This window comes from Marmota marmota, unplaced genomic scaffold, assembly GCF_001458135.2.
Source record: "Marmota marmota marmota unplaced genomic scaffold, marMar, whole genome shotgun sequence".
NCBI lineage: Eukaryota > Metazoa > Chordata > Mammalia > Rodentia > Sciuridae > Marmota > Marmota marmota.
In genome coordinates this window covers 967,235-988,902 of record NW_026000101.1, presented here as the reverse complement: position 1 = coordinate 988,902, position 21,668 = coordinate 967,235, and the positions used below count along the sequence as shown (strand labels likewise).

The 21,668-nt window shown below is 51.3% G+C and overlaps 1 protein-coding gene across 5 annotated transcripts in view; it reads left to right on the top strand.

Annotated features, from left to right (window-relative positions):
* Window positions 1–21,668, top strand: part of Rgs3 (regulator of G protein signaling 3) — a 117,451-nt gene that overhangs the window by 56,655 nt on the left and 39,128 nt on the right. For 3 of the 5 annotated variants that reach the window (XM_015492167.2, XM_015492160.2, XM_015492163.2), the window contains 2 exons: window positions 1,570–1,613; window positions 7,579–7,701. In XM_015492167.2, coding sequence (XP_015347653.1) covers window positions 1,570–1,613; window positions 7,579–7,701 — 167 coding nt within the window. Of the gene's footprint in view, window positions 1–1,569; window positions 1,614–7,578; window positions 7,702–11,615; window positions 19,728–21,668 lie in introns of those variants that run through there. The other 2 variants (XM_015492168.2, XM_015492165.2) reach the window with 1 other exon arrangement.

Below are 21,668 nucleotides of genomic sequence, written 5' to 3'. Positions count from 1 at the left end.
AACCAGCAGAAGCTTTGGAATTAGTTTCCTTCGACATGATGATTTCTTAGGCAGGAGGCCTCCCTCCCCAGCCCGTCTCCAGTGGGAAATCAGGAAGATTTATTCCTAGTCCGAAGTAGACCCCCACTTAGTTCGGGGCTGTTTTTGTCTGGCTCTGGCCCTCAGGAGATTTGGGCCCAGAGAACTGCCCGTGTTCCTGCTTGGAGGGGACCTGGCCTTCACCCACCAGCGCCCCACTCTCTGCTTTACTAGGGAGTTGGCTTGACCCACAATTTCTATTTTTACCTTGCTGCCTTTTCTTTGTGACAAATTTTGGTTCTTCGACAATTTCTTTGCTTCAAGTGTGTGTTGCAGAGTGTGCTTTGTGCCCAGTGTTTTCGAGGTAGGCCTTGAGAGGCGGGCTGTGGACCAGGCTGCCGAGTTGACCCCTGGCTCCCCGTCTTGGGGTCCTTGTGGGGTGGGCTGATACATGGCGGGCAAGCGCTCTGCCGCTGAGCTACCCCGCAGCTCTTGAGCTGATACATGGAAAGCACTTGAAGCAACATTTGGACCACAGCACTGTCGCACTCCAGAGATCTCTGGGGCTTTCAGCGTTGCTGTATGGTTGCGTCCTCAAAAGTGACAGGCTGCTGCTGAAGTCAATTGCTTAAAGTGCAGGGAGTTTCCATCATCCATCCCCGTCCTGTGTTCAGACAAGTGTCCCAATGGGGAGTGCTGCCAGGGCCTAAGGACTGGCCCGGTGGCCAGCGCAGGTGTCCTGGAGGAGGCAGCAGCTTCTCCTCTGCACTCGATGTCTCTTGGACACAGCTGCTGCTTCTCGCTGTCCTCGCCCTTGCTCAGGCTGTTCCACCTTCCCATCTTGAGTTCTAGCTCAGGAAGGTTCTCCTCCAGGATGCCCTTGCCAACAGCTGGGGGTCACCTCTGGGCCCTTGGGCTGTGCCTTGGCTCTTCTGCTGGAGGAGAAGGGAATGATTGACAGTCCCTTCCAGCGCTCTGCAGGCGCAGAGGTTGGTAAATGGTCGATTTGGGGATCCTCGAGCAGAAGGGAAGAGGCTCCAGGAAAACACACAGGAAACCTACTTAGAAAGCCCGTGACTGGGGATTGCCCTTCCTTGGCCCCCGTGTTTCTTGGAGGGAAACAAGCTCCTCACCTCCAGGTCCCAAATGGCTCCTTGTTGAATTTCAGAATAGCCAAGGCAATTGGGGTGTTTAAAGGGAAACCCAGGTGTGTGCTGCCTGCACGCCCCTGGTAGCAGGATCGCAGGAAGGAGGAGGCCTCCTGGGATCTATGACAGCTCCCTGTGCCTGCCTGTTGGATGCCCAAAGGGTGCTCAGGGTGCCTCTCCTGGGGATGCCTTTCACGCTGACCTATGGGCGACTTACAACCGTGCATCACCCTGGTTGGCTAATTAGTGGGCTCTGCACCCTGTGCCTTCCTCTTGCTCCCGCTTTTCCCAGGAAGCAGCACCTGCAGCCTTCGGGGCGAGACAGCTGGGACAGCTGGGCTGTGTCCCAGCTGAGACTCTTCAGCCAATGCTAACACCAGCCTTACTTTTTGTTCTTTCAAAGGTTCTTCAGAAGACTTGAAATTCTGTGTGCTGTATCTAGCAGAGGTGAGTCCCTTTCTCTGAACTTGGGGCATGAGGGAAGACCTGGGGCCGGGTTCTGGAGGAGGGTTCTGATGCTGGCCTCCCCAAGGCTCTTGCACGATCCAGGGCAAATCCAGAAGGGCTGCCTCTTGCTCTGTTGAACAAGAATGGCAGTCAGTGTCCCTGTCTCTTAGCTTTGTGGGAAAGAGCAGTGGACAAGATGGCGCTCAGGACAGCTCCTGAGATCTCCTGCTCAGCTCGAATAATGAGGGCGCAGCCCGACAGCTGCACTTCACCCTGTTTATTTATTTAGCAGCCCTTCCTCTAGAGATTGCCCTGGCTCCTGCACCTGCCTTTTTTGGTTGTCTTTTTCCAGGAAGTAACACCTACACTCCACTCCTACGGGGTCTCATCAGTGTTTCCAAAGGCCCCAAAGGCCCCAAAGGTGATCGTACCATTCCCTAGGCCAGATAACACAGGCTAAAGCAAACACAAAGTGTGTGTGTTTGGGCTGGACGGATCCCCGCTCAGAGAGGTGGACTCTCCTGGTTATCCCATGCTTACATGCTTGATTTTGGGATCTTCGAACAGGAGGGAGGAGGCTCCAGAAAAACACTCATTGGGCACTCTGTGCCAGGCTCTGTGCTAGGTGCTTTGGATGCAGAGCAAAATTAGGCAAACAACTTATTGCTTGATACGACTTGGCAGAAAAAATATCGTGAAACCTGGGGGTTAACCAAAGAGGTCCTTGGTGATGAAAATATTGAGAGCCACTGAGCCACACAAGTTCTTTTCAATTTTCAGTGAATTTTCTATTCTCAATCTTGTATCTCTGCTAATGTGTGGGCAGGGTGGCGTCATTTCTAAGGAGGGACTCATTAGGCTCACTCCTGCCCTCTGCCTCCCCTTAAGTCTGCTTCACTCAATAGTCCTGGGAACCTGTCTACACTGGTGGGAGAGTCCACACTGTTCAGACCCTGGGGGTGGGACATGGTCTATCGGCTGGCCAAGAGGAATATACCCTTCTGAGAAGGAACTGGGGACTCCCAAGAAGGAACTGGGGACTCAGTGGCCCGGAATACAGACCCAAGGGCATTGGATGTCCTCCCCTGGGTCAGCCACATTCCCACTGGGACACAGGGAATAGCTTCAGTGCCGGGGGGTGTCCAGTTCTACAGAGCCAAGCACACAGGGTGCAGACAGGAGAAGCCATGATCCAGGCTGGTCCCCTAGCGCTGTCATTCTGGATTCTGATTCTCTCCAGCAGCTCCGGGACCTTTAATACCAAGAGAGCTTCCTGCCAGGCTGGGTTTGTTTTTCCCAGAGAAAAGCACTTTTGCTCCATTGGATCTGTGGTGTCCTAGCCCTCCAAAGAGTGAAGAAGGGATATTGATTCGGGGCCTTTTATTTCAGTGAAGTACCAGGTGATCTGACCCCAGGGGGCTGGGAGATTGCAGCTCACAAGCAACTGGAAGTCTCTCTTCTCCTAATGGGTTCTATTTATGAGAGGCAAGTCTAATGCAAGGGAGAACAGACGCCTGCTTGCTCTGTAGCTGGCACAGTCTCCACAGGGCTGCTTTGGGTTCCGTGGAGGGCCCCAAACTCGCGTCTTAGTTGGAACTTCCACCAAGTGACTTCTCTTCATTGTCTGATGGGCAAGTGGCGCCCTAAGCAGAAACCAGGGGGATGAGTCAAGGTTTGGAGAGGTGTTTCCATTCTGCACTAGAGGACCCCACTGCCTGTGTGGTAGCAGCTTTCTAATTGTTCCCCAGCTCCAAGTCCAGAGGAAGGTCACCCTAAGCAGTCCTTAGTCCTGGGTCTAGTCCCTGGACAGGTGTCCCTCAGCCCCTGCAAATCCATGGGACAGATGCAGCCCAGGATGGGCATGGGAGCACAGGGGGCATTGGGTGGATGATCATGTAGGCTAGGGACCATTCCCTCACTTTGGACTAAGGAGGACTTACATTCGAATCTTGGCTTCACCTTTTCCTGGGCAAGTTATATACTTCTCTGTGACCCAAGGCGAGGAGGCCTACTTTGCAGGGTTGTAATGATTAAATGAGATTCAATGAAACAGTGCATCCAAAGCACTTAGCACAGAGCCTGGCACAGAGTGCCCAATGAGAGGCAGCTACTATTATTATCAGATTCACAGCAAGAGGAAGTGCTTTTCGTATTCATTTACCCTCCATTAGCGAGACAACAAATGATTTATTGATCTTTTAAAAAGAAAACTCACATTTTCTGTGATGTGCTTACACAGTGGTACAAGCACAACAGATCACAGGCTCAGGAGGAGGCTTGAGACGGACTTAATCCCTGTGAGCCTTAGTTTTCTCATCTGGAGAATGGGAACAGCTGTGACTTTCCTTCCTCCCCATACCATGCACTAGGAGAACTTGCCAGGAGAACTCAACAGTGAGAACATGCTCGCCAAAGCAAGTGAACAAACTTCAGCCATAGATGAAAAGGTTTTGGTTTTTATCAAAGTGAAATTAATTCAGGAGCAAGGAGGTGAGGCAAGATGGGGGTTTCAGAGAAGCCATGAGGAGCTGGGTTGTCTGTTTAGATTTGAGGATGGCCATGTTTAAGAGCAGGGGTCTGGGCCCAGTGCCATTTGCTCAGGGCTTGTACTGTTGAGCGGTCTGTGCGTGGATGACCACCCCGTGGGTTATGTGAATTATGTGAGGATGCCTTTTGCATGGCTCACGGCCTTGACCCTGGAGCCTGGTATTGAGGGCAAAGTTCAAGTCAGCATGAAACCAACAAGTTGGGTCACTTAGAGCACACACTGGTCTGAGAGATGGTTCACATGTGCAGGCAGAGAGGGCAATGAGGGTCCCCACTTTAGGCAGATTGAGGGAGATGGAGATTCAGCTTCCCTGGAGGGGGCTGGAGCGTTGCTCTTCCTGTTGGCCAGGCCAGTCTGCAAAGCTTGAGCTCCTCAAAATGTTTTCCCATCTAAGACAGCCAGCCCCTGTCCCGGGCCAGGCCTGGGTTTGTCCGTGGTTCCTAGGAAGCCTTCTGGGTCCTCCAGCATTTTTGAGGGTTCCAGCCCTATGCTCTGCTGCTGACACAGGCAATATGGTGGCCATGCCAGGCAGGGAAATATGGCTTTCCAAGGGACATTCCGCAGGAGGCGCTGGGCTAAGTGCTTTGGCAGCAGAATCTTTTAGCATCCCATTTAATCATTACAAATGATTGGGTTTCCATTCCAAGTGGAGCAACATGGCTTCCCAAAGGGGTGGTTCTTGTGGTGTCAGTGAATAATCACAGCTGCTACCGTACACGATTATTGGAAGAAATATTGAGGCACCTCCAGGAAGGTGCTTAGTCCTGTGGGGGCTGGGGGGTGGGAGGAAGCTGTCTCAGAATTAGGGAGGTAGCCCTGTCTCTCTGAGGGAGTCCTTCCAGCCTAGGGAAGTTTTCTCATACTTTTGCAGGGAAGGGTTTGCCCTGTTGGAGCGTGGAACAGATAGTGGTATAAAAGCTACCAGTGAACTCTGACGCTGCTGGGGGACCCATTGGCCCATAGTTTCTTCTGATGGCCTGGTGCTGTGGCTGCTTCTGGCTTTGTCTGCAGGAGAGAGCAGTCCTGCCAGACAAGGGCACTTGGCCAGGTGGTGAGGCCTCCCCAGGTTCTGGAGATGAAACCTCAGCAAATAATTCTGTAAGACTTGGGGTCTTCTCTCTGGGATTCATTGGCCACAAGACTCAGCGAGGCCCTTAGCTACTCTGAGGCTTAGTTTTCCGCTTCCATGAAATTGCCAAGATCAAAACAAGATCATGGATGGCAAAGTGCTTTTTAAAAATGATAATCAGATAAAAGGAATTATTATTAAGGCAGAATTCCTGCTTCAGAACAGAAAGAGGACATTAAGACTGTGGGAGATGAAGGAATTTGCAGGGCTGGAAGGATCAGGCCGGGGCCAGCTTTCTGGAGTGGTGTTTTTTTCCAATTTGAAAGAGACTGAGCCTCTCTGGTCAGTGCCTGCCCCACGGGCTTCCTCCTGGGGAATCTTGCTCTTTTTCTGGGTGGGTCCTGCACCTTCCCCTGCAGTGGGAAGAGAGGGCTCCTTGGTTAAGTGAGAGGTGGAGGGTTAGAGTGGCCTTTCTGAGGTCAGCCAGCAGGCTCTTCCCCTCTCTTCTCGGTGCTTTTAGGAAGATCATCTTCTGAGTACTTGTCTGTGGCAGAGGAATGGCTGGCACCCTGGGGACAGGGTGGGAGATGGCCCCACCCTGAAGGATGGTATCCTATGGGTTGGATTTGATGTAGGGCAGAGAAAAAAATTCCCAAATGTGCTATTAGAAGATACCAATGAGGGCTGGGGCTGGGGCTCAGCGGTAGCGCACTGGCCTGGCATGTGTGAGGCACTGGGTTCGATTCTCAGCACCTCATATAAATAAATAAATTAAATAAAAGTCTATCAACAACTAAAAATATTTTAAAAAGAAGAAGAAAATACCAGTGAACACCCCCAGCACAGGCCCTTTGTATTTTCTGTCCCTTTTGCCCAGAAGAACTTCTCAAACCACTTTTCTTGTTGTCTCCTTCTTAACCATCAGGCCTCAGCTCAAGTTCAGCCTTTCTTAGAAGCCTTCTCTGACCACCCAGCTCAAGTATGACCTTTGTGACATTTTCACCATTTTAAATTATATCATTTATTTAATGATTTATCGTCCTTACCTCCTAACCTGAGGACAAGGACTTAGTCAATCTTATTTGCATCTTTATTACCAATGCTTAGCAGAGACCCTGATACATATTAGGTGCTCAATAAGCACTAAATGAATAAATTATTAAATAATAACAATAGCTTTTGCATGAGGATACCTGAGATCATCCTTGTGAGCTTGGTCTCCTAATAGCTTGGGAATGGATGTAGGTGACATCATTATCAGTCCTATGTTACAGAAAACTCCTGATTTTCCTGAGGTTGGTAGCTAGGAAGTGTCAAAGGCAGAATTCAAATCCCGTGAGGAAGGACCAGGTAGAAACACAGCCTGCTTCTCTTTTCCCTCCAGCTCATGCCCCAAGCTTCCTGGGCTGAGGTCACGTCATCATAGCATTTTGAGGTTACAACCAAATTCTGGTGGTGTCAGCACTTTCATGCCCTGATCAGAACACCTGCCTGGTTGGTGGCTGGTGGTAACCCTGGGCTCCTGGCTCCACCCCACCCCTTTCATGATTTGAATGCTTCAGGGGCCAGTGTCCCTGTGCCTGTGCCAAAGCTGGCCTGGGTTTGACCTCTTCCTGAAAGTTCCTCCTCACAGCCAGAGCTTGCTAAAGTCAGTACTTCCATGCACAGGGCTGGGCCGGGTGAAAAGGGCCTTCCTAGAAGGATTTTATTAAGATGACAGCTGTGCCCAAGGTGACCCTACCCTCAGTGGGGCTCAACAGTCATGGAAGAGTCCCAGCTCACGTGCCAGGCCATGGTGGGCTGCAGAGGAGCATCACTGCCCACCTGGCACTTTTCAAAGGGACTTGAGTTGCTCCTTGGGTTGGTTCTGCTCAGCATCCATCCAATCCATCTCACCTTGACCTTGTGATAGAGGAGTGTGCTGAGTGGGGGAGCAGGGAGGCCCTGGCTCTAGACAGCGTCAGCCTGAGACCTCGGCCCTCTGGATTCCCCGAGTGCTCCCCAGCTGCAGCCTTGTGCTGCCTGCCCCGGGGGTGACCTCACTGTCCCTGGTCCCTGTCCCACAGCTCTCCACAGGCCTTTACTGTGTTGGGAGCCACTGCCTCCCTCCCCTCCCCCAACACAATCCAGCCCATAGCTCCCCAGCTGGTCCCAGAACTGTTTCCCTGCTCCTCTGGCTGCCTTGATGTCACCTGGGATTAGTGTGCGTTTGTGGCTCTTAGCGGACGGACGCTCCCTTCCCTGTTGCAGCCTCGCCCTCTGGAGCCCAGAGATGGGCTGGGGCCTGGGAGCCCCTCGAGCCAGGGAGCAGCCCTGACCATCCCTCTCTCTGTTTTCCCTGACGTCAGAAGGCAGAGTGCTTATTCACTTTGGAGGCGCACTCGCAGGAGCAGAAGAAGAGAGTGTGCTGGTGCCTGTCGGAGAACATCGCCAAGCAGCAACAGCTGGCAGCGTCGCCCCCGGGGAGGAAGGTAAGGGCCTCGCCAGCCGCCGCGGCCCAGGCTGCCTCGCTTCCCCTCTGCCAGCCTGGTCCTCGAGCCTCCGCCTTGAGCTGGGGGCCAGCCTGGGCTTGGCACTGGGATCTGGGCACCGGGCTCTTGGCAGGCTGCCTGAGCAGGAAGGTCTGCCCCTTGGGCTTTTCTTCGGGTCTGTCGAGTGAGCGTGACATCGCTCGGGAAGAGCCAAGGAGCCAAACTGAGCATGATCCATCAGTCCTCGGCTCTGCTGTTGGGTTCGCCTGGGGCAAGGTTTAATTTGGCCTGGCTTCCCTGCTGCTGCCAGGCAGGCGGCCCCTCTGCCGTTGGGTAGGCTGTGCCTGGGGGCAGCGCACTGGTGTTTAGCACTGGCCCAAGGCAGACGTGTTTGTGGCAGAACCTATCATAGTTCAATGCAGGCCAGAGCCAAGTGGAGCTGAATTTGGACTGCTGGGGGCTGGGGACTGGCCAGCTAGGGAAGATTGGAGACTGCCAGTGGTAACTGCCAAGGGCTTGGGGATGGACCACGACGCGTGTTGGCCCTCTGATACCTGGATGCCTCCATAAGGCACAGTTTTACGCCTTCATTTGTAAGGTTTTCAGATCCCTTCTCTTACTAAACATGCTGGCCATTTGGAATTTGGTGTGGTTGGCCATGAGAGTTGCTGAGGAGGGTGCTTTTGGGTTTGGGGGAAGAGGAGAAATGAGAGGGAGCTGCAGCCTGTTAACCCGCTGGACTTGTTGCTTCTGGGAGTGTTTCAGGCCTGCGGGGGCCTCGCGCCCAGGCTCATGGAGGGGGCTGTGAGCAGGAGGTGGGAGAGGTGTCTGGCAGCCTCTCCTGTCACTGGTGGACAGACAATCCCCAGCTGTTCCCAAAGAGACTGAGAATCTGAGAGTTTCATCATCTTGGACTTGAGAGTTGATGTGTTTCACATTGACCAGGGTAGTGGGAAGACATGGGCCTCTCAAGTCCCACTCCACCACTGACTGGCGGTATGACCCTGAGCTAGTCACTTTACTGCATTGCCCTCTCCCAGGTAGCACCGGCTGGTCCCACTGTCAGGCTCCTCTTCTGGGGAGAGGCCTGTCTGGGGCTATAGGCTGGTCTTGCCCCACTGATCCGGGGTTGGCCTCAGAGTCCAGGCTGAGCCCCCTTCACTGGGGCAGCCCTAGGGGGTGCTGAATGTCTGAATGGTCCCCTGCTTTCTTTTCTTTGGGCTTAGTTCCTCTCTTGTGGGGGAACAGGTCTTTGAGTCTCAGCCTCAGAGTTGGCTGCCTCTGGAGCATGTTGGTAATAGCCTCTCGCGATATGTGGGGTCACGAGAACCCGGAAGCTGACTGTGTCTGAGACAGTTGCTGACCCTGAAAGGTGGCTCAACCTGGCTGGGCCCCAGGTCCTGGCCTCAGGGACCCAGCAAGATCTATGGGCCTCTCGAGTAGGTAGCAGTTTGGCCACCTTGCCCCATCAGCCCTTTGTACAAGTGGTTAGTGGAGAAGCCGGCAGGAGAAGGTGGAGGAGGCACCCAGCTTCTGGGACATCCCCAAAACTGCCTGCTGGGCCTGAGACGGGCCCCGTCCCAGGCTTGACCCTCCCCCAGCCCACCCTCCGTACAAGGCAGTTTATGGAGCCACTCTAGTGAGGTGGCCCCGACGTCTCTGGGTTCAACATTCCCCACCCGCCTCTACCATACTCAGAGCCTTAGCAACTTACTCCTTCTGGCCACTTACAGAGGCTTCCCAAGAGAAGTTCCAATAAATACAATTCTCTCCAGCTGAAATAAGTCCAGGAAGGCTTTAGTGACCTTGGTGACAGGCCCAGGTGGCTGCCAGCCGGCCCACCCTATCATATATTTGCCCTGTCTCAGGGGAACCGTAAACCTCCTTCCCAAGGCTGGGCTGCGGCACCAAGGTCCTGCTTGCCTGACCCCTGGAGTCGGCCCAGGCTGTCCTTCCACTCCTCTGTGTTCTCTAGGGGGGGCGCTCCACCTCCCGCTGCTAAGCACCCCGCCCCATCCAGATGCCTCTTGGGGAAAGAGAGGTTTGTGAGGCAACTGCCTAGAACCCCGTTGCCCCTTCCCAGCCCCGAGTCCCTGGCCCCTTGGGATAGGGAATTCTTCAGCCATCTCAAGGATGGCGAAGGTCTTTCTTTTCCAGTTCACCAACTGAAATAAGTGTGATTTGCCCTGAAAATGACCTAGACGCTTGCTGGGAAGGATGGGGAAAGGGAGGAAGAGGGACTCAAGGAACAGGAGAGACCCATGCTGTGTGACCTTCATCAACTACTGCCCACCATGGCCTCAGCCGGTCCCCTCTGTACTGGTCAGGTGGTTTTTGGGCACTTCCAGCTAGGTGATGATCGTGGAAGCGGAGGGCCTGGGGCCATCCAGTCTCCTGAGGATTTCTGCTTCCGGCTTCTGGCCCAGTTCCCATGAAACCTACTACTGTCTTTGAGGCCAGACCTTATCTCCTCTTGTGGGTGGAAGGGCAAGTACCGGCTCCCTAGGCCATGTCTAAGGTGCCTGTGGCCTGACAGTGCAGGGTCCCATACGGCAGGATGGACCAACGAGACCGGCAGCAGCTGGCTGTTTGGCATCCCTTGTCTGGGGACTCCGTTGCCTTTCTCCTGCTCGCTCTTTGTTGACAACCACCGGTGGGGTGGCTCTTCTCCTGTCCCAGCTTTTTTTTTCTTGCTTTACAACCTCCTTCCTCTGGGGAACTCTGCCCCTCTCTTGCCTCATTACCTGTCCCTGGAGGGCGTTCAGCTTTCTTCCGTCTGCACAACTCACACTGAGTTCTCCGCGCGATCCCCCAGCACTGCTGTGACGCTTCTCATCTAGAGCAACACGGAGCTGGTCCCCGCTGCGGCCAGCGAGGTTCCGGGCTGGTGGGGAGAGGCAGCGGTGGGTTATTTGAGCCAGTCAATCAAACATACATAACGGATGTGTTCTCTGTGCTTGATGCTGGTTTAGGTCCTTTGGGATCACAGAGATGAACAAGACCTGGTCCCTGTCCTTATGGAGTTCTTCTGATTGGGGAGAGGTGGCAAGGGCATCGGAGTGGTGATCTGAGCACCAGGGCCCTGCCTGCAGGTCTAAGAGTGGTCCCAGGGGCTGTGGCTGTGTATTCATGATCCGTGCAGGGAATCCTCTTGGAGCACTCCCATCTGCATGGTGCTAGGCTTGGCTTCTGGAACCTTCTGAGCGCAGTAGTCTTGCCTCAGTCCTGGGCCTGACCAGGGAGAAGGTGCAGGGCAGCACAGACTGGCCCTGTTCTCCATGTTGGGAACTACACAGAGGAATTTGTCACACTCTGTCCTTGGCAGATCACAGTCTAGTTGCAGAGACAGATAAGGCAGCAGATACTTCAAAATAACATAGTGGTGACAGGACCTCAGGCGGGCCACGTAGCCTCTCTGAGACTCAGTTTTTCATCAGTGAAGTGGATGGGTTAACAGGGCCCTTCTGAGGATTACACTGGTAATGTGCTTGGCCAAGTGGCCTACGAGAAGATCTCTGTGCACTGGCGCCTGTGGTCGTTCTCGCCACGGTTTGTCAGTGATGTCTGATTAGGAAGATTCCTTTGGGGTCCTTGTTTCTTGAAGTTGATGCTGGTGCTCTGAGCACGTGTGAGGACTGCTCCATGCCACCTCCTGGTAGCCACCTGCTGGATTTCAGGACTCAGGCGGGGAAACTGAGGCCTCCTGGGTCGGCTCCGGCTGCCAGCCTTCTCCCAGATGGGATGCTGAGGTGTGTGCTACCTTGTCGTCTCCTCTGGGGCAGCCAGAGACGGGCCTCGGAGATGCTGGGGACTGTCTGAATGCCTTAAAAAGGACCAGAGGCAGGTCGTGGAGCCAGGCAGGCCTGGCCTGAGAGTAGACAGTGAGCTAATTCCAGTTCTGTCTGGTTCCACAGAAACTCCACCCTTACGGCTCTCTCCAGCAGGAGATGGGGCCAGCCAACTCCACCAATGCTACCCAGGATAGAAGCTTTACCTCATCAGGACAGACTCTGATTGGCTGAGCAAACCCAAGGGCGGGACTCTGCTTCTGGCAACTTAACCCTTTCTGGGGCGTCCCCTACCACACAGTAACCTCACCTCAACTGGACCCAAAACAGAGGACCAAGATGGTGGGCCTAGGGTCATCTGAAGGGAGCAGTCCCGAGGGTATGTGTGGACTGGCAACAGGAGCAGTGGCGCCAGAGGCCCCCGGCCCATGTGCAGACCGGTGGCAGGAAGGCCCAGATGGAGAAGACTCGGAAGCTCATTCCCTCCAAGGAGAAGGAGACTAAACGGCATCTGGGCACCTGTGCCGAGGTCGCCCTGGTGGACAAGGTTGACCCTCTGCGGCCAGAAGGTGCCTCTACCCAGTCACTCGTTTTCATCTGGACACACTCGGGCGTTCATTCATTGGATATTTGGGGACATCTCCTCTGTGCCAGGCTCTGTGCTAGGAGCTTGGGGGGTACTATGGAGAACCAGGTGGATGTGGCCACAGCTCTCATCCAGATTCTAGTCCTAGCAGGGAAGGAACCTTAAATAAAATCACCACCGACAAGCGCTCACAGCTGGGAGAATCTGTGCAGGAAGCTAATGGATGCCTCTAGAGGGCGTTGTGTCCAGATGGCTCTGCCGGGGCAGGAAAGTGGAGGGCAAAGGAATAAGCCAGCTAAGGTCTTGGGAGAGCATGGTCCAGGCAGAAGGCGCAGCATGTGGAGGACTCCTACCATGGGAGCGTGGAGTGCTGCCCCTAGTGGTGAGGGCCAGCCTGGATAGGACTTAGGCAGTGTTTTGTTGATTTCATTCTAGATACAGTGGGAGCCATGGAGGGCTTTTGAGGAAGGGTGTCAGAGCCTCAGGTACATTTCTACAAGGTCAGATTGTGGATAGTGGGGCCCAAGAGGATGTATGAGGTCAGTTAGGGGTCTCTTCAGTCCTCTGGGTGAGGGACGATGATTTGTCCTGGAGGGTGACTGGGGTGGTGGGCATGTGAATGCCAGGTTCTAGGATGAGAAGAGATGGTTCCCTGTCCCCCACCCCTGCTCCACCACCTGCCCTTATCTTCCAGCACATCTTGTTTTCCCAGTGGTGTGAGCGAGGTTTGGAACCTTCCTCAGAAAGCTGCCTGTGGCCAGGCCTGGGCTGAATTCTGGAGCGTTCCTGGAGGTGGGACCAGTGATGGCCAAGGTGGGAAGGTTCAAAGCCCCCAGACCTTGGCAGGGATTGCCCTTGCAGCCCCTCCATCCTATGCTGAGTGGTCTCATGGGAAACTGGAACCCAGCTCTGGACATGCTTGGTTTGCTTTCTGTAGCGCTCCTAAGGGTCAGGGACTACAGGCTGGGTGTGGCTCAGGGACTCTCATAGACTGTTCTATCACGAGGTGAAAGGAAGACTCACTGAGGGGCAATGATGGGAGCCCATCCTGTGGGCTGCCTGCCATAGCCCCTGCTGGAGCTCAGGGTGAGGCAGCTCTCATACCCCTTCCTACTGCCAAGGTCACAGGTCTGAGGGACAACACTCATGTACAAAAGGGTACATGTAAGACCAGCATCATTTGCAGAAGAAAAGGGAACCGAGAGGCTGGAGATATGGCTCTGGCCAGAGAAGCCCCTGCCCTTGGATAGTCTCTGTGTTGTCAGTGTCTTTAGAGAAGGTTCCTGTGCCCTTGTGAGTTTGCACAGCTGCTGTGGCCACCTGAACCCCCAGATTGGTAGCTTAGAAGAGGATATGCCTCTTACCTTCCATGTTCCCTCTTCCTGGTGTAAGGAAGAGCAGACGTGCTGAATAAGCAGCCTACTGGGGGGTGGGATAGATCTGCTGGTGACCAGGCTAATGCCCGTGCCCAGGAGGGAGACAGACGCTGCCTGGATGGTATACTCAGCACCTCTGCCAGCCAGGGCTCGGCCCGCAGGGCGAATGGAGCAGGGAGCAGCTGGGTCTGCACAGACAGCAAGCTGCACTTTGATTTCATTTGATTCCCTCACAAAATGACATTAAGGGGAATGGGAGGCACGAGAGAATCGCCTGTCTGGGAAGGCAGCAGGCTTGTCTCCCCTGGGCCTGGTGACCCAGCTCTGTCCAGCAGACAGGTGCAGAGGACAGGAGCTCTGGCCACAGAGAAATGGAGACTCTGAACACAGTACCCAGCCCCCCGCGGGGGCTTGCCTTCCAGCTTGTCCTGATGAGCTAATAGGCGGAGCATGCTCCCATCCAGGTCCAGGGCGGGGAAGCGGACCTGTGCTGTTGGTGGGCCTGGGCTGCCCAGCGACTGCGGTGAGCCACAGTGCCATTGCTGCTCTGCCTTGTGAATCGATGCAACAATTAATTTGGCTCCATGGGCTCCAGAAGATGAAATATGACCTGGTGGCCACCACTCTTCAGCATCCCAGTCCATCCCAGCCGTTCAAGATGGTGCACAAGCTATCAAAATCGCATCTGAGAGTCATAATCACGGGAAACGTGGCCGGGCCCCTCCCCACCACATAAATCACGCTAAGAAGCACACAATGGCCTCTTTCCTGATGGGCCAATTGTCTTGGTTTGGTGTCTTGGGCCCAGGAGCTGGGAGCATGGGAGCACAACCATTTATTGTTGAAAAGGCCATCTGTGTCATTTGAATACAAAGTGACCCTTTTAGTTCCCCCACACACTCTCTGATCCTGTTTCATGGTTTCTTAGGTCTCAGGCTCCGGGTCTTTTGAAACACTCATCTCTCCTGTAAGCCATCATGCCCCGGTCTTTGAGCCCCTTTAGGAGTTGGGACAACATGGACCTTTGGGAAATAATGACATTTATTTGTGTATGTCTTGTTGTTTTATTCTTTAATTTATTTCCCTAAATTCTGCCACCAAAGCCCTCGTTTGTCACAAGGTACCAAGAGAGTTCTACAAAGTAAAGGTGCAGGTAATTTTGCAAGGTGGGAGGGTTTCTCACAGTGATAACGTAAGATTTGGAAATGGCAGCTGGGGTCCCCAGGCATTATGTCCCCTGGGCCTCTTGGATGAGAGAGCCCAACCCTCGGAGAAGAAGTTAAGTGATTTCTCTTAGGTCACACAGCTGGTAAGGGACCAAACCAACCCTCAAGCTAAGACTGAACCAGTCCTCCAGTCTGATCGATCACTCTTTCTAGAGGCAAAAATTTGCTTTCAGGATTAGAAGTAAGAGAAGTCATTTACTTCCTCCAGGAGGAAGCAGGAGGTGGCTACCAGTGTGTCAGAAGCTGTGGCCCCACTAGCTGTTGTGGGGATGCTTTGGGGACAAGTACAATGAGAGTCCTTATTCTCTGCTGACTGAAGAAGAAACTTCCAGTATTCATTTCCCTGTGGGATGGCACAGGCTGAAAAGATCAATCTTTTCCCAAAAGATTTGAATCAAGTCTGATGTGAAAGGCAGACTGAGCTCCTAAGACGGGTTCTTGGGGCACTGGGAATGACTGGGTTATGCCCCTTCCCCTCTGGAGCCTGGCATTCAAGAGGATCAGCAGGCACGGCCCTGGGGCCCAGGCAGGAAGGCCTGGTGGAGCATCTGTACCGCTGGAGGCCTTGACCTGAGCCAGCTGAGAACAGAAGGGGAGGGCCTGCCTGGGCTGATCCCTCTGCTAGGTTTTGTGCTAATTGACTGATTTAAGGTCTCAACCCTGGGCGTGCGGAGATCAAATGGATTGGATTTTAGCTTTCCCCTCAAAGAGGCAGACCGTTTTCTCTAACAAGCTCAGCTCTTTCCAGATGCCCTTCGGTTCTCCTCCCTTCCTGGCTGCTGGTCTGGCTGTGGGTGGACCGTCTTCTCGGTCTTGCTCCCGGGGTCTACCATCTTGCTATTCTTTTGTCACTCTCAAGGAACAGAGCCTCGTCTCACCCTCTATTCTGTCTCAGCTGTCTTCTCCCAAGCCTGTCTCTGAAGCCTGCCTGCTGCCTGCCGTCCTCCCAACTGGTCCCAGATCTTGGTTTAAGGTTAGAATGATAACACTAGGTAATTTTATGAGCACTCACACTGTGAGCCAGGCACAGTGCCCAGATTTGACGCACAGTGTCTCTTTTAATCCTCACTACGGTATTATGAGCTTCATTATTCTGTTACACATTGACTCCCATTATGCCCAGTATATAGTCTTAGAGGAATTCAGAAACTTGCCCAAGGTCACACAGCTGGTGGGTGGCTCAGATTGCAACCCAGGTAGCCCAGCTCCAGAACCCTGGCTTTGGATGATTCGGTTCTAATGCTGCTTTCCTGCAACCACAGACCATCCCAGCTGGGAAGGGCTGGGGTGACTGGGCAGTCACACTCCTGCTTAAAAGCCATCAGGGAGGCCATTGTCCTCAGAATAAAGCCCAGGTCTCTAGGTTCTCCTGGCTGCTCTTCCCTCTTGCTTTGCCCCTGAGCCTGGCCACAGGGAGCTATGTCCCCTGCTCCAACGTCCCAGTGCCCATTCATGTATAGGCTTTCCTTCTGCTTGATGCTGCTTTACCTCTGTGCTGTCTGTGCTGGCTTCGATCCTTAACCTTCAAGGCTTAACACCTCCTTCGAGACCCCTTTCTCAGGCATGCATCAGAAGCCACTGCCTCCCCCTGAAGCGCTTTCCCAGAGGATTTTCATACTGAGCATGGTGTATCAGCAGAGCTCTCTCTTGCAATACTACAAGCCCCTGGGGGGCAAGTGGAGGGCATGTTTTATTTGTCTTTTGCTGTTGTCTGGCCCATAGTAGGTGCGCAGTAGATGTTGTATTGGGCTGCCCAGTGCAACCCTCTCATGTTCTGGAAATTAGAGGAGGAAACAGGATCCAAAAGGGGAAGTGACTTGGCCAGGGTCATGGGCAAGTTCAGAGCTAGGGCTAGAACTTCAGGTCAGAGGACTCTCTTGCTCAGAGCTCTTTTTATTGTCCTGCCCCTTGCTTTGCAGATACCAGGGCAGGGCTGGAGTCCCAAGGGGTTTATGAGGCAATCTAATCAGATTCACATCAGAGTCAAGGGTAGCAACCATGTTCCCATGCTGACCAGAGTCTCCTCAGAGGGAAAGGAAGCCTAACCAGAGCTGCTATTATGGTTCTCTTCCCCACGTTTTAGGGCTCCCCCCTCTCACTTGTCTCATGGAAAACCAAAGTAGAATTCCAATGCTCTTGGATCAAATACTGACTTTGCTGGTTCTTACTATGTGACCTTGGGCAAATTGCTTTACATCTCTAATCATCCATTTCCTTACCAAGAAAAATGAAGGAGTTGAACTTTAATCGTCTCCAGGATTCATCAAATTCCAAACTATTCAGAAAGAACCACAACGTTCAGTATAGAGTAGCTACCTCCTCCAAGAGGATAGAGCCCTTGATGGACAGCTGGAACTAGTTCAAGTTCTTCATCATTGTCACTGTCTCCAGACACATACCTGATCCCTTGGGACAGTTCCACACTGGATTCCAGAGGGGAGAATGGGCAGGAAGCCTCAGGACTCTTAAGAGGAAGAAAGAGCAGACATCAGAGAGTATGTGTGTGGAAACGTGCACATGTACCGTGTTAATATCCATCATGCACTCCTAACTCAAGGTTTGCTTGTGGATCTTATATCAGTTGGGGTCCTCATCACAGATGCCCAAAATTAAACCCACACCTGCCTCCATCTCACTCAGGGCCGCCTCTTCCAGGCTCCCCTGGGAGGCCAGCACAAGGAACTCTCAGCCTAGAACCTTCCCCTCCCTCCTTCCCTTCTGCTCAGGTGGCCTGGCACACCCAGGAATCGTTTGAACTTCACAGCGACAGGTGCACACGTGTGTCTTTAACCTTACCAGCTGTGGTCTACAGCATCAGGCTGACTTCAAGTGGAATTGATGGTCATCAGTGTGCAGTGCTCAGTTTTTGGAGTGGTCGGAAGTCTCTCTCGTGCAGACCTTCCCCAGAAGTTGTCGTGGACTTGTTTCATTGCCCTTAACATCTGTCCCTTATCCCTCAGACAATACTACTGAAGATAAATTTTCTTAAAAGGTGTCTTTTAAACATTAGTGCTTTTCCATTTGAGTTTAATTCTATTATTGCAAATTTAGTTTTCTACCATTTTTCCTCCATGGAAGAACATTAAGGGAAAAGTAGCCCAGGAAGATGACCATGATTTATGACACAGTTTCCAATGGAAAGTACATTCTATAGTTAACCCCCAGAAGACTTTGGGACCACAACCCAGCACATATCCCAAAGCAGAGAAGTCAGTATTTATGTTGAATAACTAGAATTAACCATAGACTCTTCTAAGGTGTCTCTAAAATAAATAAATAAATAAATAAATAAATAATCCTCCCCTGTTTCCTAATGAGGTCAATTGATTAACAAGATGATTTACAGAAACCAAACCAACTGGGAGGTAAGACTTGGCCAAGGGCACACAGCTGGTACCAAGGTTTTGAAGATTCTGCAGGGTTGGGGGCACAGAGCAGGGCACAGATGGTCTTAGATGGCTCTCCTCGTCTCTCAGCAATGCACAGAGTTGTCATTAAGAAATACAAGCCACTGCTTTGGCTGTAATGGAAAAGTGAGAAACCAGGCCAGCTAATGGCTTAGGGAGAGGTTGTCTAGTGGCCGGCTTGTCTAGAAATTCCTGACATGTTCTTGCCGGAGCGGAATGAATGGGCCGCTGTTTTACCTGGAGCTCCAAGGGTGGGGGCGGGCTGGGGAGGTGAGGCGCTCCCCTGTGGTCTGTTCTAAAAATAGAAGTGGGAACCACAACTGAGGGAAGAGGAGGGGGCCCCTTTGGGAGCAGGGTGGAGACTCCTGGCCCCCTTCCTCTTCCTGCCGGGGCCCTTTGTGAGGAAGTCCCACAGAGTCACAGAATTCAGGTCTGGGAAGGTCCTGGAGCAGCAGCCCTCCCCTCCCCCACCTTCCCCACCGGGAGGCCCTGGAGGTTCAGGGCTGGAGGACTGGCCTGCAGTCACTTAGTCTGGGGAGAAGGTTCCAGAGGAAGGCAGTCTTCCTCCTGCTGTTTCAGAGGGCAGCCTGAGACCTTGCGAGTTTTTCTCTTGCTGCCTCTGGGCTCACAAGGCCTGGGAACTCCTGCTACCGGATGTAGTCGGGCTTCCTGAGTGTCGCCTGGCAGGCGAGGAGTCCCCCGTTAGTCCACTCTGTGCTCTGACCTCGGTCAGCACCAGGCCTTCCCCTTGATGATGTCCCCTCCCTTGCTGACTTGTTTTTGGTCACCTCCTGCACTCTCTGCAGGGAGGAGGAGCATAGAACTGGCCTGCAGGAGTGAGGGCCTCTCCCCTTAGGGTCTTTCTCTGCCCTTCCCTGGGAACAGGCAGAGGCAGCTAGAGGCTTGTGGGTATAGAGGCAGAGGGGCCAGGGGTCCAGTGCCTCTGTGGGCATTAGTAGCTGTAGGGTTGTACAAAATGAGGCAAGAGCACACACGGACACCTGTCGCGCTGACTTGTGATGATCAGAGGGTGGTGGCGAGAACATCTCTTACAATGCTAACAGGAGAGGCTGTCATGACGTGGAACAGCGAACACAGGTGTGACCCTGTCACCCCCTAACTAGGGACCTCGTCCCTTGGGGGCATGGCAGGATTATTAGTATAATTTCTCATGCAGTTGATTTTTTTTGGATTGTAAAAGCGATTCATGTAATTTATATTTATGATGAAGAAAAGATTTATACAGATGAACCAGGAGAAGGAAATGAGCCTAATCCCAGCACCTAGAGATAACCACGGTTAACTTTGGGGGGTTAACTTGTCAGGCATTTGTTTACACACATATATAGCTTATTTCCAAATTGGGGTTACTGGTGCAATTTCCTAACCTGCTTTCTTCCATGTAGTATATCCACGTTATTCTTAACAACATCATTTTTATTTAGTGCCTGCAGAGTAATTCATTATGTAGATCAAACGTGCTTTATTTAAACCATCTCCAGCAGGTCAACATTCAAGTTGTTTCCAGTTTTTCCTTGTTACAAACACCTGAGATAAAAATCCTTGTAGATAAATGTTGGTGTCCCCAGCATCGGGCTCAGCATCCAGTTTGACTCTCAATAAATAATTGTTGAAAGAACGAACGAACGCTTTGTTGGAATTTCTGGGTCAGTGGGTGGGTAGGTGTGCAATGGATTCTTGAGCCTACCTCCAAGTAGGCCTGGAACAATCTCTAGCCCCACCTTAGATGGAACAGCTCACCCTGCCTTGATGGGTCTTGCCCTAGTTAGCACGGAAAGTCCTGCTTTCCAGGGAACCAAGAAGTCTTGGTAAAAGAATGTCCATTTCCCTGTACACTCAGGGCGTATGTACCCTGCATACTGTTATGTTTTAAAATATGTTCACTAGAGATGTGAACATTTATTTATATGCCTTTTAGTCATTTATATCTCATCTTTTGGAAATAGTCTGTTCAAATCTTTTGCCATTTTTTTCAGTTGGGCTGTTTATCATTTAGTTATTTATTCCCAAAGAGCTCTTTATATAATAAAGATATTTGTATGTTACTTTTTAATTTTTATTCTTTATTTCTTCTTCTCCTTTTTTTTTTTTTTTTTTTTTTTTTGTTGTGCTGAGGATTTAATTCAGGGGCACTCTACCATGAAGCTACACCTCCAGTCCTCTTTATTTTTTATTTTGAGACAGGGAGGGTCTCACTCAGTTGACCAAGCTGGCCTTGACCTTGCAATCCTCCTGCCTCAGCCACCTCACACCTGGCTATTTTTATTATTTCTTAAGCTACAGGTAATTCTGATTTATAGATAGTCATTCTGTAAGTTGTTTTGATAACAGCTTTATTGAGATATTTAAATACCATTCAATTCACCCATTTAAAATATATGAGTTTATGGTTTTTAGCATATTCAAATTTGTACAATCATCACTACAATCAATTTTAGGACATTTTTATTATCTCAAAAAGAAATCATACCCTTTAGCTGTCAGCCATGAATTCCCCCATCTCCTCCCATCCTAAGCTACCACTAATCCACATTCTTTCTCTATAGATCTGCCTATATTGGACATTTCATATAAATGGAATCATATGTTTGGTCTTTTGTGAATAGCTTCTTTATTTTATTTAGCATAATGATCCCCCATTCTTCCATGCTGTAGTCTGTATCAATCCCTAATTTCTTTTTGTGGCTGAATATCATTCCATCATATGGCTGTACCATGTATTGTTTAACTATTGATGGACATTGGGCACATATTTAGGAATGGAATTTCTGGGTCAAGTGCCTAACTTTTTGAGGAACCATTAGACTGTTCCCAAAAGACGGTGCAGTTTACTTTCTACTATCAATGTATGAGGATTCTAATTTCTTCACATTATTGCCAACAGTTATGCTTTTCCATTTTTTAAAAAAAATATAGCCATCCTAGTGGGTGTGAAGTAGTGTCTCATTGTGGTTTTAAATCTCTTTGCGATTCCTATTGTCAGTATACTTTAAAATTTATAAAAATGGGAGCACTAAAGTCATTACAATAGCATGTTCTCATTTGGGAATAGGATCATATCTCTTCCTTTATGCAAATCTTTAAAAATATTTCCCAGGCAAAGTTTTGAAAACAAAATTCATGTGTGACTTGCACATTTTTTGTTATCTCTTGTGGGTAACAGATTTTTATTTATATTGTGAATGGGAATATTTATTTATTTAACATTATATTTGTGCTTTAACTGAAACACACTTCTAGAAAACTTGTACAAAAATTACAAACTTGGGCTGGAAGTCAGGTATGGGTGGTGCACGCTTGTCATCCCAGCTACTCAGGAGGTTGAAGTAGGAGGATTGCAAGTTCAAAGCCAGTCCTGCAACATATCAAGACCCTGCCTCAAAGACAGAACAGAAACAGAAACTTGGACTGTGAGTGTAACTCAGCAATAGAATGCTGGCCTGGTGCTTTTGGCAGCTGTTTCATTGCTGTGACCAAAAGACTTGAGAACAATTTAGAGGAGGAAAAGCTTATTGGGGCTCATCGTTTCAGAAGTTGAGTCCATGGCTGGCCAACTCCATAGC